The following is a 17,656-nucleotide window of genomic DNA, read 5'->3' on the forward strand; positions in this document are numbered from 1 at the left end:
ACTGCAGGTGGGATACTGGCTGCACGTTTCCTGCTTGTCTGTGGTTTGTTAATGCTGTTTTAGGACTTCGCTTCTGAGCCCTTATTACACAGTGACTACTCCTAAACTGGATGGCAAAGGTGGAAGGAAGTAGGCTTGTCTTCTAAAAGATAGAGTTGACTAAGATAATGGGGGAAGAAAAGAGAATGTTAAGGTGCAGGGGTTGAATGGGGCAACAGGTAGAAGAGGAATAAGGATGAGAAAGGACAGAGGCAAGAGGAGTGTGATTTCATTATGTATTTCCTATTGTTACTGTTATTTGCCCCCCAATGTTCATATTTGCATTTTAACCTTGATATGTGATATTTATTTTTGTATACTACTTCAGATCTGTTTTGGAGTCAGGTAGAGTATAAACAAATAAGTTTTATGATACTGGGCATGTAAACAAGCCTTTCTGAGTCTCAGCTTCCTCATCAATTCCTATTTCAAAATAGGTGGGTGGATTGAATAATACAAGCATATAGTCTTTAGCATAGTACCTTTGATTTAGTAAGCAGTGGTTGTTAGCTATTATTAGTGAATGATCAGATTTTCATTTGGGGTAATTTTCATCAGTAGTAGTGTATTAGACAGATGTGATCAGAAGGTCAACAAATAAAGTATTACAGTAGAGTAAGCTGCAGCTAATAAAAGCAGTGGTAATGGTTAAAAGGGGGGAGTGTCCCATAAATAAATAAGAGATAAAAACAGAAGAATTTATTCATTTTTTGGATATAGGGACTAAGGGTAAAGGAGCAGTAGAGGTGAATCCCAGGTCAGCCCCATTTATCTACTCTGTCAGGATCTATTGTAACTGATCTTCACCATCACCTTTCAGAAGAGGCTAAGAAAAAATTGGGGACAATCTTTGAAAATCAAAGAAGTTAAATGAATTACACACAAAGAGGTTTGAACCCAAGGCTGATCAGCTAGCTTTTCAGTTTGAAAATCTATTTCCACTTTACCTTGCTGCCTCCCATGGTTTAGAGGGCTGGGTAGAAAGTGATATCATTAAATGAGACAATACAACAGTGGCAGTAAGTCTGTAAGAGAAGACCAGGGGCTCTGGGTTAGACAAATTGAATTTGTTGGCTTGTTAAATATTCAAGAAAGAGCAGCAGGCAGCAGATTTTTGCAGTAGAAGCTCCAAGCAGAGGGCTGTCCACACGAGAGACATCAACATAGAGTGGTGGTTAAAATCATTGGAATGGATTAAGTTGCCTGGGAAGGTATCCAGAGAAGGAATAACAGTGGAGAAACCTAGGACAGACAATTTGTCAATCCCTGCAGCATAAGGGCCCAGAAAGGAGCGGAGATGGAACTGTCCAAGGTAGAAGAAAGCCCCCAATGAGAGATTATTGTTTTAGAAGCCCAAAGACTTAGAGTAAGGACCTAGAGCAAACTTTGCCTAGGCAGGTAACCTGATGACTAGAGAACAGGTTGTGAAAAATACATTGAAAATTAGGGAGGAAGTGTAAGAAATGAACTGGAGAGTCCAGCTGTCAATGATCTCCAGCCAGTTGCTACCATATTGAATTTAGGCTTAATGGTGCAGAGCTCCCCCCACCCTTTTTTTTTCCCCAGAAGAAACCAAAACTATGAATTTTAACCAAAAAAAAAAATTTCCCAGTTTTTAAATGTTACCAATTATTTTAGATTTTTCTGAAAACATTCTTTGGTTCAAACAAATTATATCTGTGGGTTAGATTTGATCTTCCAGCCACTAGTTTACGATCTCTAAATAGTGTCTGGTTTTTTCAAATGAAAGAACAGTCAAAAAAGGCCCAGTAAGATAATTACATGGCAGTATCAAAATCATTGGTCTCCATTAATAATTTTTTCCAGGGAGGTTGCCTGGAGTGGTATGAGGATACTGCCACACTGAGGATTGAGGGGTACATGGGAGATGAGCGAGCAGTAAGCACAGATAGGGAAAGATTTGTGGTTGAAGAGAGCACTATTGCCAGGTGGAGGGGATACATAGGCAAGGGGGAGTCACGGTTCTGTGCTTTGGTGCATTTTTATCTCACGTTCAAAGTAACAAAAATAAATCCTGTTTTTGTATTTTTAGAATATATTAGTTTCACTTTATGTGTGAATGATCTTAATATTCTTTTTTTTTTTCCAATTTTACAGCTGTTTTTTCACTTGCAAAGAGAACGGTCCTTTCCTGAACACAGAGCTAGGTTTTATGCTGCTGAAATTGCCAGTGCATTGGGTTATTTGCACTCCATCAAAATAGTGTACAGGTAAATTTTTAAAATTTCACTTCTAAAATGTCTTTTTATTATTTTATTTCAGTTCATATTCAGGTTTCCTTTTCTTTCCTTTTAATTCGATAGAGACTTGAAACCAGAAAATATTCTTTTGGATTCAGTAGTAAGTATTGTCTTTTAAAAATCTACTAGTGCATGATTTTTTTTTTTCAACATCTTTATTGGAGTATAATTGCTCTACAATGGTGCGTTAGCTTCTGCTGTATAACAAAATAAATCAGCTATACATATACACATATCCCCATATCCCCTCTGTCTTGCGTCTTCCTCCCACCCTCCCTATCCCACCCCTCTAGGTGGTCACAAAGCACCAAGCTGATCTCCCTGTGCTATTCAGCTGCTTCCCACCAGCCATCTGTTCTACATTTGGTAGTGTGTATATGTCCATGCCACTCTCTCATTTTGTCCCAGCTTACCCTTCCACCTCCCCGTGTCCTCAAGTCTGGTGTCTACATCTGCGTCTTTATTCCTGTCCTGCCCCTAGGTTCTTCAGAACCTTTGTTTTGTTTTGTTTTGTTTTTTAGATTCCATATATATGTGTTAGCATATGGTATTTGTTTTTCTCTTTCGGACTTACTTCACTCTATGACAGACTCTAGGTCCATCCACCTCACTACAAATAACTGAATTTCATTTCTTTTTATGGCTGATTAATATTCCATTGTATATATGTGCCACATCTTCTTTATCCATTCATCTGTCAATGGACACTTAGGTTGCTTCCATGTCCTAGCTATTGTAAATAGTGCTGCAGTGAACATTGTGGTACATGACTCTTTATGAATTATGGTTTTCTCAGGGTATATGCCCAGTAGTGGGATTGCTGGGTCGTATGGTAGTTCTATTTTTAGTTTTTTAAGGAACCTCCATACTGTTCTCCATAGTGGCTGTATCAATTTACCTTCCCAACAACAGTGCAAGAGAGTTACCTTTTCTCCACACCCTCTCCAGCATTTATTGTTTGTAGGCTTTTTGGTGATGGCTGTTCTGACCAGTGTGAGGTGATACCTCATTGTAGTTTTTGATTTGCATTTCTCTAATGATTGGTGACGTTGAGCATCCTTTCATGTGTTTGTTGGCAATCTGTATATCTTCTTTGGAGAAACGTCTCTTTAGGTCTTCTGCCCATTTTTGGATTGGGTTGTTTGTTTTTTTGACATTGAGCTGCATGAGGTGCTTGTATATTTTGGAGGTTAATCCTTTATCAGTTGCTTCGTTTGCAAATATTTTCTCCCATTCTAGGGTTGTCTTTTCGTCTTGTTTATGGTTTCATTTGCTGTGCAAAAGGTTTTAAGTTTCATTACGTTCCGTTTACTAGTTATGATTTTTGTTGTTGTTATGCTTAGTGGCATAGAGTCCACCTCAAAGGTTCCACACTGCACGATTCCATTAGATAACATTCTCGAAATGTCAAAACTATGGAGATGGAGAACAGATTAGTGGTTGCAAGGGGACAGGGACTGAGGGAATAGGGGAGTTCAAAGATAAAGGAGTAGCATGAGAGAGAGTTCCTTTGTTCCTTTGGGATGATGGACGTTCTCTGTCTGATCGTGGTGGTAGTTACACGAATCTATACGTCTCTATTGCATAGGGCTACACATACACACACACAAATGCGTGCATGTAAAATAGCAAAAACTGAATAAAGTTGGCGGTCTAGTTATCAGTATTATACCAAAGTCAGTTTCCTGATTTTGACACTACTACAGTTATATAAGATGTCAGCATTGGGGGAAGATGGGGGAAGGGGACATGGAACTCTGTACTGTTTTTGCAATTTCCTTTTAATCTATGATTATTTCAAAATCCAATGGTTTTAATAAGTGTCAATTTATGTCCATGCATTCTTTTATCTTACTGCCCCTGTATTTGTCAGGGACATGTTGTCTTAACAGATTTTGGGCTTTGTAAAGAAGGAATTGCTATTTCTGACACCACAACAACATTTTGTGGGACACCAGAGGTAAGAAATATGTCTCATTCATGTACTCATGTATAAAATGCTAAAATGAATCACAAATTGTATGTATAGAATTTGAATATATAAAATTTATATAAAATTTGAAATCAGAAAAGTAGAGTAAAAATATTTTCAGCTTCCAGCCAGCTGGAAATATCTGATAATCATCCCTTCTGAACATTTAAAGTTTATTGATAGTCGATAGTTTTTTAACTGTGATTTTGAGATACCACAGATAACCCAACAAAGATGAATTACGCTTACTTGTTTTTAATGTTAAAAGTTTACCTTAGATTTCTTCAAACATTTGATTACATTTCTAATTCTTAAAACAACAAAAAAATCATGAATCAGTGATGAAAATGTCCAAAAATTAATTGAGGTAATGTTGGGACAACTCTCTGAATATATTAACAGCCATTGAATTGTATACTTTAAGTGGGTGAATGGCATGGTATGTGAATATCGTAATAAAGCTGTTTTTTAAAAGAAATAAGCTAAAGCAAATATGGCAAAATGTTAACATTGCCTATATTTGGGTGGCAGCACTATTGGTTTCTGTTATATTTTTATTCTTTTTGTATGGTTAAAATATTTTATAATAAAAATTGTTTAATGGAAGAAAATAAAGCAGTGGATATGGGAGAAAAAATTACAAATCAGAATTTATTAACCAGAACATCCTATTCTCTAATCATTTTAACTAGCAGAAAATGTATCTTTCTATTTGAGACAGTAATAATAATCCTTAAAATTTATGTGAAAGCCTTGTTATTCTAACTTCACACATACATACGTTTAAAGTGTTCTAATTTTAAAATATTAATTGTGATCTTAATTGCAATTAATTAAGAGTAATTAAGATTGTGGAGTAATTGCAAATATGTTAAAAATGTGTGATAAAATAGCTCACATCAGATTTCTAATCAAGATGAGAAACTTAAAGTAGCTATAAGTACAACTATTTACTTTGAAATGTATTTTTTCTTCCTTTTTCTTGCTAATCTAACCCTAGCTTTTGTATATATTTGTAATAATTCTATTTTGGTTTATGTATGAAGAAATATTTTTCATGGATGTATATTCATTTAATAGTTAACAAAATCTTTAAGTCCTGTAATTTTTAGAAGGGAAATAGAAGTTTTTTTGGTCATCTAAACCTAAATATGATCAGAAATTATTAAACCCTTTTTATATATGTTGCTATTTCTTTGGATCACATAAAAAAGCTTAAGAATGTATTTCCTTATATATATTTCATGTGGGAAGAGGAAATATGTATTTTGGAATCTAAAATTCAAATTCACCATTTATATGTGTGAAATGATAATGTTTAAATTTTTTACAATTTGAAATGTAAATAGCCATATAATAACTTAAGCAACTTTTCTAAATAACATGTTAAAGAATTGCTATTGTAATTCTAAATAAGAATGCAATTTATTCTTTTTTCTTTCAATAAAAAGAAAAAAATGAATTGTAATTGCCACACTAAAAATTCTTTCTTCAGGAGAATCAATTATGAATAATGGCCATAAGAATTTCTAAAATTAATTTTGAGAAAGACTCCCCCCGCTCCCCCCCCAAAAAATACCTACTTTACCTACTTAGTATTACAGTTTGTACATTTGTTGGCCTCTATTTGTCTTAACTACATCACAGTTTCTGGGGAGAAATGCTTGAATATGTGTATTTTGAAAATTACCCCAGTTGATTCTGAAGACTAGTGCCACCCAAGAACCCCTGGTATAGAATATACCCAACCCACTGAAAATCTAGATAACGTGTTTAATTTAGTGTGATATTACACCTAAAATTTATTAAATTTCTCAATTATTCCTAGATTTTGTCTTCAACTATTTATTGAATTGCTCTAATATTTAATCTTTTTTATAGTACCTAGCACCTGAAGTAATCAGAAAACAGCCCTATGACAATACTGTAGATTGGTGGTGCCTTGGTGCTGTTCTGTATGAAATGCTGTATGGATTGGTATGTATTTCTCCTCTGTCATTATGATTCTAGTATGTTAAAAGTGATTTCGGTTTTCTCTTTCTTTCAGTAATCTCGTGGACACTTAGATAACACTGACAGAACAGTAGTAACCTGGTTAAATGAATCCAAAATCACATTAGGGATATGCACAAAAAAGAAAAACTTTTCATTTTCTTACTAATTTTTTATAAGTGTTTCTCTATCATACTAATCACTACTTCAAATGTTCTCATCCCACTACATTTTTAAGAAATAGACACCAAGTTGTAACATTAAAATTACCCACTTTCATTCAGTTTGCTCCAGTCATTCTGCCTAATTTCAAAAAGATGAAAAGAAAAAGATTTTATTTCTCAGAAGATAATAATACCTTTTGGTTTTGCCTTGTATTTTGTTTTTATAGGATTTAATAAGTATACTGGTGCTCTGCTTTTTTTTATTACTGGGAACCCTTTATTCCCTTTATCATAAACATCATGTCGTAAATATTTCATTGGAGAAAAGTGATGTGTGCTGTGTAATCAGTTTCCCCAGTTTTTATTAATTAAAGACACAGTTAGCCAGAGCTTCTGATTAACGAGTCAAATTGTTTTACTACATTGAGTTAATATCATTCCAACCAAAAGCAAACAATTTTAGGCACTTTAATTAGCTTACATATCCTTGCAGGAATAATGTATGTTTTTCTTTAGGCTTTTTTAAACATTCAGAATAGTTTTTAGGTTCCCTTTGTGGGCCCGTGAGCGGCCAGCAGCCTCAGGGTGGTGACCAGGCTCTCATCGCCCACACTGCTGCTCCCACTAAGCTAAATCTGCCATCTGCTGAGACTTGAGCTGGTCTTGGCTTTTTTGTTTTGCTCTGTATGTGTATATGTGTGTGTGTGTTTCCCCTGAAAATGGGGGTGATCTCAGTGAAATTCAGTCCCTGAGGTATGTTTTAGAGCATCTTTTGTCTCATGTTGCTAACTTTGAATGATAGATTCCTAATGACAGCCAATGCTGTCTCTTCTTTGCCCTTGACCATGATCTGCTTGTTAAAAGATCTAGTTTTCGGTTTATGCTGGTGACTTAGAAGACCTGATAACCACTTTATACCTTACTTTCTTTAAGTGTTGGGTATTCGTCAGCCTGATATTTCCAAATCCTTTGTATTTCTTCAGAGGACTTTGAAAGTATAAAATATTATCATTGCATACAGAATGTAATTGATTCAAAAGGGAACAACATTTGAAACACACACTTCATTAATGAGACTTATATTAACAATTTAAAAATAAAATTAGATGTTAAAAAATGAAGTTTTTCTTTCCTATACAAAAGAAAAAAATAACAAGCTTGTAACTCCCTTAACTTTAAAAATTATTTTTACTTTAAACTTGTAACTCAAAAATTAACTGGCTAATTCTCATGTTGGAGCTGTACCTCAAGTCTTTAAGCTATGAGAGTAAAATTTTAATTCTGCAGGACACTGTCACTGCCACAGGTTAGGTCTCCATCTCCACTAGAAATCTTTTTAAATTAGTTTATTCCCAGGTCTCAAGAAGTTATTTGTTTGATCTGTGTTGAATCTCTATTTCCAGTAATTCTATCATTATGCCTAATGATGAGGTTGGTAGTGGTTTTCTTTAAAGCAGATCCTATTGCAACTTATATACAATTTACACCTCTCTGCAGGAGTTATTGAACAAACTGACCCTCATTCATTTAGTGAACATGTATTAAGCTCTATAGCACGCTGGGTTTTAAAATCTCTTCACATGGAAAGCCACACTGTAGATTTTCATACACCCAAAGAGGCCTGTGCTTTTCTGTACTTGTGCAGCCAGACTGCTCTTTGTACATCAAGGCCAAATCTAACTATTTTAACCCCATCTGTGCATAATTCAATTAGTACTAACTTTCTCCTCTCCCCCTCCCCCACCCCCAGCCTCCGTTTTATTGCCGAGATGTTGCTGAAATGTATGACAATATTCTTCACAAGCCCCTAAGTTTGAGGCCAGGAGTGAGCCTTACAGCCTGGTCAATTCTGGAAGAACTCCTAGAAAAAGACAGGCAAAACCGACTCGGTGCCAAAGAAGACTTCGTATGTACATCTTTCCCAGTATCCTCTTTATTAAGCTTATTTATAATTTGAAGATAAATCCTTATTTTATGTGGTATTTAATGGGATGAATGCAGCTCTTAAAGAACAGCACCATGAAAAAGAAGCATGCTTGTTCCAACAATTTTCACCAGTGTTTATATAGAACTGTACAGTGTTTAAAGCTCCTGTACAAGCATTGTTTTCATTTGAACTTCATAACAATTTGATCCTGTCCTTTTCATCCCCCATATCCAGCTTTCATACCCTATTATTTATTAGAATTTCCTACCCCCTTCTAAAAAAAATGTGTGGCATGCATTTTTTGATTGCCTAAACTTTTAGATCATTTTGTTTAACAAGAATGTAAGTGCCTTCTGACTGCATGAGGTAATACCTTTTGCTTGAACTGTCATTAAATCACTTTTTTTCCTGAGAATTTAAATGTGACACCTCCTTGAAATAATAATGGGATCTGCAGGTTTGCTTTTTTTTTTTTTTCCTTCAAATCAGGGTAATTTAATTGCTAGTGCAGTTACCAGTGTTATGTTAGTGAATTCATGAACTACTGAGGAACATGAACTTTGAAATTTTAATGAAAATTCATTAAAATTTCTCAGGAATTTTTGGGGGCTCTTTACCAGTCTTGAACTTGAGCTGTGAATAATAAACTCGTCTGCTGCTGCTTTTCCCCTCCTGCACTCCCCAGTGCAGCAGGTAGCTCTGTCCAGTTTTCTCTCTAGCTTGGACTCCAGAGTCCATTTTTTCAGGGCAATCTTGCCAATGCTCCATACCTCCTTGTCTCTTGGTCCTTTTGTTGAATTCATTGGCAGAAATTGCAACCCTAGATGAATCCAGCTGTCACCCCTGGGCTGCTGAACAGTGCTGATGAGAGTTGCACAACTGGGAATATTGGAAGTGCTGTGAAGTCTAGTCATTAGTCTCCTCAGTGCTTCTCCAGTTTATGCTCCTACTCTGTGTATTAACTATTTTCGACCTTCTCTCCAAATTTCCAGATTCCTTTTCTTCTTCACTTTTACCAGATGCTCTTGCCTTCTATTGATATTTTATAGGGAAAATAGAATCAGCAGAGCAGAACTCACTCAGCTTCCTGCTATCAGATTTGCAGACCTACATGCACCTGCCCCAATTGTTTCCTTCTTCCTAGTATAGTGGAAAAGGTCGGTTTCTGCCTTTCCTGGATCCTGACCCCTTGCAAGGAACCCTTGTGCATGCTTTTTTCTGCACAAATAACTGCTCTCTTTTGTCCTGGATCCTCCACTACTGTCTCTTTCTCCCTTCATAGCCAAGGGAATAGTTTGAAAGTTTTCGACTTGAAAACCAAGTTGGGGCTTCCCTGGTGGCGCAGTGGTTGACAGTCCGCCTGCTGATGCAGGGGACACGGGTTCGTGCCCCGGTCTGGGAAGATCCCACGTGCCGCGGAGCCTGCGCGTCCGGAGCCTGTGCTCCGCAACAGGAGAGGCCACAACAGTGAGAGGCCCGCGTACCGCAAAAAAAAGAAAAAGAAAAAGAAAACCAAGTTGAAAGGTTCTATATTCATTCTCCCTTTTCCAATCTCTTCTCATTTCTCAGTCTACCCCACAACAGCTACTAGGATTGTTGAGTACTTCTGTTCCTCAGATTGCATTCTCAGCAGCATTTCAACTTCCAGCCCTCTCCTGGGCTTCTGCAGGAGCACATACTCCTCTCGTGCTTTCCTCTATATTTCTGAGCCCTCCTCCAGAATCTCTTCTGTAAGCTCCTCCTCTTCACCCTCACTTTTAAGTGTTGCAGTTCCTTATGGTTGGCCCCAGACTCTTGTTTCTTCTGTTGCTCTCTCCCTGGACAATCTGAGTTGTCCCTATGGCTTTGGTTGTGTCTTCATCTCACATTTATATCTTCAGTCTAGACCCCTCTCTAGTGAGCTCTAACTCAAAGAGTACCTGCCTGTTCAACACCACCACGTGGATTCTGGAGAGTTCAGCATGTTCATAATTGAACCTTTGCTGTCTTCCTTCTGTGCTCTTCGGGCCAGAAATCTGAGAGTCATTCCTGACTCTTCTCTCTTCCTTTCTTCCGTATTCAACAGACAGCCAGAACCTAGTATATTTGCCTCCTAGGTCTTTCCCGTATCCAGACACCTCTCTCTGCTCCCACTGCTACCACTCTTTTCCTCGCATTGTCATCTTCTGTTTGGCCACGATAGAAGGTGTTTTCCTTTTTCTCATCATGACTCCCCAGTCCATTCTCCCATTAGTCAGAGTCATCTTAAAAAGCAAACAAACAAAAAAAACCCCACATTTGTGACATTACCCTTCCTAAAACTCCTTGATGGAGTCCCATGACTCTAGAATAAAATCCAAAATTCCTAGCATAGACCCAGTGTGATGAGCCCATTTACCTCTTGAGATCCTCTTTGTGTGACAGTCCCAATCCTTTCCTATACCGCAGCCATATGGGGCTCTCATTTTCTTGACCAAACTAAGCTCTTTGCCGCCTCAGGCCCTTTGTATTCTGCTTGGAATGTTCTCCCCTCATTCTTTTTTGTCTGCCTACTTCTTACTTATCTTCCAGAACTCTGGTCAGATACCACTTTCTCTGAGAAGCCTTTTTAAACCCATCAAACTAGGTTGGATCCTACTTTTTATATACTCTTATGCCTCCTTGTAGGAAGAAAAGCTAGAATCAATACTGTGCCAACTTTTGACAGTAGCAGCCCAGAGTGGAATCATTTTTGGTAGTAGAGCTTGTCACCTTGATTTTACCCCTGCCCCACTGTGTAAAAAACTCCCATTTAACATCTTTACCTCCCCTTTCAGTAATAATAATTCTTTGTACCTATGTAGTGCTTTATTCTTTTCCATATTTTCCAGTGATTCTTGAAGCAACCTATGAAATATCTAGGGCAGAAATGTTAACCCCACTGTACCTGTGAGGAAACAATGACTGTGAAGAGGATGTAACTTAAATCCGTCATTCTGAGTAACTCTCCCATGTCTGCTCTGGGAGTCTTTTCACTACACCATTTGGCCAAATTGAATAAGATAAACATGTACCTAAAAAGAAGGTTTTTTTGCGGTACACGGGCCTCTCACTGTTGTGACCTCTCAGTTGCGGAGCATAGACTCCGGACGTGCAGGCTAAGCAGCCATGGCTCACGGACCCAGCCGTTCCGCGGCATGTGGGATCTTCCAGGACCGGGACACGAACCCGTGTCCCCTGCATCGGCAGGTGGACTCTCAACCCCTGTGCCACCAGGGAAGCCCCTAAAAAGAACTTCTGAGGGACAAAGTAGAAATGGTTCGGTTTCATAAAATTCTTCAGTGCATACTTAATATATTCTTCAGCATTAGTAAAAAATCTGTTTCTTTACTATTCTAGCTTGAAATTCAGAATCATCCTTTTTTTGAATCACTCAGCTGGACTGATCTTGTACAAAAGAAGATTCCACCACCGTTTAATCCTAATGTGGTATGTTTACATCCAAATCTTTCTTTCTAAAATAGAGAAATATAGAACTGTAGCTCATCGTAATTGTAGCAATAGATCTCAAAATCTAACCTGAATCAAATTGAATCAGTACCTAGTACTTATGAAACATGTCACTCAGGATGTCTAGTACAACTGATAACTTCAAGATGACCCATAAGATTATAGTTACATTAGATTGATCAGAATATCTTCCAGAAAAGTAATTGTGAAGTGCTTCTTAAGAGCATGTGTAAGAAAGCCCAACAGGTTTAAAAAAATGCAAATTAAAGTAACTGTGAGGCATCATTTTCATACCTATAAACCAACAGACATTTTAAGTAACACTAACGCACAATTTTTTTCTAGATTGATATAAAAAAAGTCAAATAATGTTTGACTTGTTAAATCTGATGGAAACATTTTACTTAAAGGATTAACAATGTTGAAATGTTTGGAAATAAATATATAATGATAGGGAGATTATTAATAAATCATCAGAAGGCCAATAATGATGTTACTAATGATAGCTTCCTATATGTAGGCGTATATAACTTTTATGCATTACAACATGTAACTTATGCCTCAAATAAGCTACCAAGTTACTGCTATTACTATTCTTATTATACATGTTTTATAAATGAAGAAATGAAAACTCAGAGATGTCACGTAGCTGGTTAAAAGTAGCAGACCTGAGATTCAGATCTGTATCTGATCCCAAAGTCATTATTTTTTCTATGCTTTCTTACTCTCTATTTCCTTTTCTTGTTAAGTAAATGATAATAATGATAATAAATATAAAATGAGTAGATGCTTGGAAAATCCTTATAATGTTAAATGAAAACATGGTAATTATCATTTTTGTGACATAAGATTACAGCAGTAAAAGTAACAGGTAAGGATGGGAAGAGAATATAAATCAAGACTGATTTGAGATTACACGATCATAGCTGAATTTGTTTTTCTTTTATTTAAAATTTTTTGGTGTTGCTGTGAAGCTCGTGAAACACTTTTTTTTAGAAAATTAGAGCAGGATAAGAAAATCACTTCAGGAAAGTATTATTTAGTGTACTCAGATTTCATTCAAGGTCACTTTCAGTACATTGCTGATAGCTGGTATTAATTAATAGATGTGATATTGTACACTATAAATGTAACGATATTTGTAGACTGATTTATTTCATGTAGCTCATCCAGAAGTGTCTGTTTCAGAAGTGACTCCATTGGCAATAATTTCTGTCCTCATTTCTAGAATTTGCAGTAGGAACCCAGGACCTTTAAGAATTATTGAATTTTCTCCTTTATATTGAAAGTCTTACTGAGTTTAGTTATCCTCAAATGAACGTGTCATCAGGCTCATTAAAGCATTAGGGACCCTGTCTAAGCAACACTGAAAATGGGAACAGTGTTGACTTCAGAGGAGTCAGGCACCTCCACGTTTGGATCCCTGCTGGTCTACAAATAATTAAACTTTTTAAAGCAAGACCTGCAACGGAGAAGCTGTAAGAGGAAAAAAGTGATAAATTTGACCACATAAAATTTAGAAATGTCTGCATGAAAAAAACACTGCAAAGAAGAAACTGGGAGAAATTTCCCTAACACATAAAGCATTCTTATAAGTCATTGAGAAGAAAGACCACGACCAGTAGAAACATGGACAAAAGACACAAAATATTCAATTACAGAAAAATAAATGCAGATGGTTTTTTAAATATATTAAAAGATGTTCTAACTCACCGATATTTAAGGAATGCAAGATAAAACCCTGACGTGTTGCCATTTCTCATGTAACAAAGATCAAAAAATTAGCTTCTATGCTGCCCTCAGTACTTGTATCCTTCTACTTAAGCCTGGCAGCTATCCTACGAAATAGTACCGTTATTTTCCACGTAATACAGATGAGTTAACTTAGGCACAGAAAGGGTTAAATAACTTGCCGGAAGTTTAAAGTTAAAATTGCAGACCTAGAATTCGAGCTCAGGTGCTTTAAGGAAGACACAGTCTTCTCTCACTCTTAACGTAAGTTGTACAGTTTTATCCCTCTCAGTACTGGCCAGGAGCCATCAGGGCGTTCACAGAATGTTTATAAAGTCCAGTGAAGGAACATTTTTCATCATTTATTGAGCACCTTCTGCGTGTCAAATTTTGGGAATTCTCTGTATTAACGCATCCAGTCCTCACAGTAAACTTAACAGGTAGATGGCAGTGTTCTTATTTTACAGAAGAGGAAACAAGCTCACAGAGATAGGGTAGTTTATATAAAGAATTACAGCTAACAAATTTCACAGCCAGAATTCAAACCTTAGTCTTGTTCCAGTGCCCTTGCTTCTAAGGTTATAAATGAGAATTTGATGAGGTTTTTTTTGGCTGCGTTGGGTCTTTGTTGCTGTGCACGGGCTTTCTCTAGTTGCAGCGAGCGGGGGCTACTCTTCATTGTGTTGCGTGGGCTTCTCATTGCAGTGGCTTCTCTTGTTGCAGAGCACGGGCTCTAGGCATGCAGGCTTCAGTAGTTGTGGCACACGGGCTTCAGTAGCTGTGGCACGTGGGCCCTAGAGTGCACAGGCTTCAGTAGTTGTACTGTTTGGGCTCAGTAGTTGCAGCACATGGGCTCTAGGGTGCTCAGGCTTTCAGTAGTTGTGGCACACGGGCTTAGTTGCTCCGCAGCATGTAGAATCTTCCCAGAGCAGGGATCAAACCTGCGTCCCTTGCATTGGCAGGCGGATTCTTAACCACTGCGCCACCAGGGAAGTCCTGATGACTTTTTTATATATACATGAGTATAATTTCTAGCATTCTTTCTCCTCTGTTGGGGAATTTCTCATATGGAAGAATCTAGCGTCCCGAATTTCCCTGGTCTCTGCTCTGCTGTTTGTAGACCACCAGGCTAACTGTGTCCTTGGTTTATATATGTGCTCTGAACCTGTTTACCTCGGTTAGACTTGATGACTTGAACATTTTAAGGATTCCCTTCCTCTTAGAATAGAGATAACCTAGAGCTTCAGAGATGGGCTTTAAGAGTAAATCACCTGAATCTGTATCCCAGTTTTAATCTGTAAATAAATTGGAAGGGGAGAGTCCATTAGCTTGTATCAGATTCGTGAAGGAAGATTGACCGCTACCGTCAAGCCTAAGTAGCCACTATGCTTCATTTCCCAGGTTCCAGTCCCTTTAGGTCTCTAGAGCTAAGGGTGTCACAGCTGAATGCTCGGTGAATGACCTCTGTAACACAAGAGTCACCTTTCATAATTTTACTTACTGTCCCTTCATTTCTTCATCAAAAGGCTTCAACCTCCCCAGAATTGAGAAACTGGATGGTCAGGCATTTTATGGAAGTGGAGATGCAAAATTTTCTCCTGAAAACCTCCCTGAGCCCCTTTTCTAAATTTAGAGGTGGTGATGGGTAGAGAGAAAGTGGGTCGGTTGCCGGAACCAAGATTCAAATTAACATAGGCGAGGACCCTGTCACGCTAGCCTTCCTCACCCTTATCTTTCCTCCCCCCCCCAACAACGAGAACCCTAACTTGTAAGGAGGACCTGAATAATGAGAGTCAGGAAGGGAAAAGCAGGAAATGTTTCAAAGACATTGATGGAGTAGGAAGACTTGCCAGGAATAAATAGACAAATTCATGAAGGGGCTTTAATGAGGGACTGAAGTAAGGGGAAGAAAGGTAAGGTAAGGTAAGGTGAGGTGAGGTGAGTAATAGTATGCTTTTTGACGTTTTAGGCAGGACCAGATGATATCAGGAACTTTGATGCAGCGTTTACAGAAGAAACAGTTCCATATTCCGTGTGTGTGTCTTCTGACTATTCCATAGTGAACGCCAGCGTACTGGAGGCCGACGACGCCTTTGTTGGTTTCTCTTATGCACCTCCTTCAGAAGACTTATTTTTGTGAGCAGTCTGCCATCAAGAACCCATTGAGCAAATATAAACCTACAGATGACATGGAAACTCCTGTTTGTGTGAATATATTCAAATATGTTTAACTAGTGCCTCATTTTTACATGTAATGTTAAAAACTATGAAAAATGTATTTTCTGCTGTATGCGAGAAAATAGGGCATTTCAGAGAACTAAGTTTTGAATTAAAATTTGTATTCTTGTTTATTAAGCTTATTTTTAAACAGAAATTTTAAAAGCTACTGTTCTTAGCATTAACCTATTTTTAAAGAAAACTTTTTTGCTAATGACTGTTTCTTTTTCCCTCTAGGTTTATGCTAACATCTACCCAAGATAGACTGTTTTTTAACAGTCTGTTTCAGTTCAGTTAACATACATTAATGCCTTCGTAGCTCTCTACTTTGAGTTCTCAGATCACAACTATGCAATTGGTACATGGTTGTTTAAGAAGAAACCATATCTTTCCATAATGAATCACTGTTTGACATTATCATTTCTTGGTAGGATTAAAATATAAAAGCATAGTTAACTCATTGGCTGCTAGCTAACACTTTGAGTAACTGTCCATTCTGCAGATCAAATTGAGAAGTAACAAAAGGAAATCCTATGCTTCTGAAATACCAGTTCAAATTTATGAATCATTTTTCCTCTGGAGGAAAAGTAAAAGTTTAATAGAAATTTAGAAATTTTAAATATTCCCAAAGCTCTGAAGGGAAATAAAGTACTGCTGGATTTTGTTTTTTAAGGCGGTGCCAAAAGCGAATATCTCTGTGTCATGTATTTATATTACCAATACATTTTATTTATGTTCTTTTTGGTCTTTTGAATATTTAATATATTGTTAAGTAGGTCGAAATCTTGATATTTGTTTTTGCAAATAGCTATTCAAAACTGTCTTCCTAATTGGTTGATAAGTAAAAAATATTGCACTGTCTAGAGTATTTACCTAATTGGGAACTAAAAAGTAGAATAGCAAATTATGGGTCAGTATAAATGTATACAGTTTTACTACAGTGTAACAAAAGTTAAAAATAATTTAGGCAGATGCATAGTCAGTATCTTATGTATCTTAGAAAAAGTACAGGAAGCTGACCTTAAAATCATACTAAAAACCAACTAACTTGTATACTTGTAATTGTAAAAAAGAATATCTACAGAAAAACTAAAACTCATGCTTACCTTGGGATTCTGATTCTTAGTTTAGAGATTTTTCAGGTCTTGTAGGAAACTGTGAAAGAGTTTAGTGACGCAGTTTTGATGCTTCAGGAACAAGCATACTTTCCATGTATTTTCTCTTGAGAAAGAAATTACAAAAACTTTTCACACGAATACCCTTTAGCGTAAAATTGTTCAGCAGAAGGCAGGGAGGCAGAGTGTACTTTTGTTAGATTAGTAATGTTTGCATCCAATACACTGAATCTTCCTTTAGAGGTAAGACTTTAATAGCGACACTGTAAATATTTGGTTTATTTGGCACTACTGTAAGTTCTGCTTTTATACAAAGCTCTTTGCTTATTATAAAACAAAAACTGTAGTTTCTTGTATGATTTTTTTTTACTCAGCTGTTCCTTAATTAAACTGCCAAAAATTAAAGTGCAATATTGTATATTTTTAAGAACAAATTTTAAATAGAATATTGATGTTTCTCAGATCACAGGAAATACAAATCTTATATAGTATAATAAAAACTAGCAAAAAGATTAATGATCATCTAATGCCTGCCATTATTTTATCTTGTTTATTTTTTATTTTTAAAAATCTATTTATTTATTTATTTATTTTTGGCTGCGTTGGGTCTTTGTTGCTGCGCGCGGGCTTTCTGTAGTGCCAGTGAGTGGAGGCTACTCTTTGTTGTGGTGCACGGGCTTCTCATTGTGGTGGCTTCTCTTGTTGTGGAGCATGGGCTCTAGGCACGCGGGCTTCAGTAGTTGTGGCTCGTGGGCTCTAGAGTGCAGGCT

The 17,656-nt window shown here is 37.0% G+C and overlaps 1 protein-coding gene across 16 annotated transcripts in view; it reads left to right on the top strand.

The window, feature by feature from the left end:
• Positions 1–17,371, top strand: part of SGK3 (serum/glucocorticoid regulated kinase family member 3) — a 114,619-nt gene extending 97,248 nt beyond the window's left edge. For 9 of the 16 annotated variants that reach the window (XM_060127477.1, XM_060127475.1, XM_060127480.1 and 6 more), the window contains 7 exons: positions 2,158–2,270; positions 2,364–2,400; positions 4,174–4,260; positions 6,154–6,249; positions 8,179–8,334; positions 11,713–11,802; positions 15,524–15,991. In XM_060127477.1, coding sequence (XP_059983460.1) covers positions 2,158–2,270; positions 2,364–2,400; positions 4,174–4,260; positions 6,154–6,249; positions 8,179–8,334; positions 11,713–11,802; positions 15,524–15,694 — 750 coding nt within the window. In that variant the 3' untranslated portion in view covers positions 15,695–15,991. The other 7 variants (XM_060127485.1, XM_060127484.1, XM_060127483.1 and 4 more) reach the window with 5 other exon arrangements.
• The last annotated feature ends 285 nt before the right edge of the window (positions 17,372–17,656 follow it).

The sequence above is a fragment of the Lagenorhynchus albirostris genome, chromosome 17 (genome assembly GCF_949774975.1).
Source record: "Lagenorhynchus albirostris chromosome 17, mLagAlb1.1, whole genome shotgun sequence".
In the NCBI taxonomy this organism is placed as follows: domain Eukaryota; kingdom Metazoa; phylum Chordata; class Mammalia; order Artiodactyla; family Delphinidae; genus Lagenorhynchus; species Lagenorhynchus albirostris.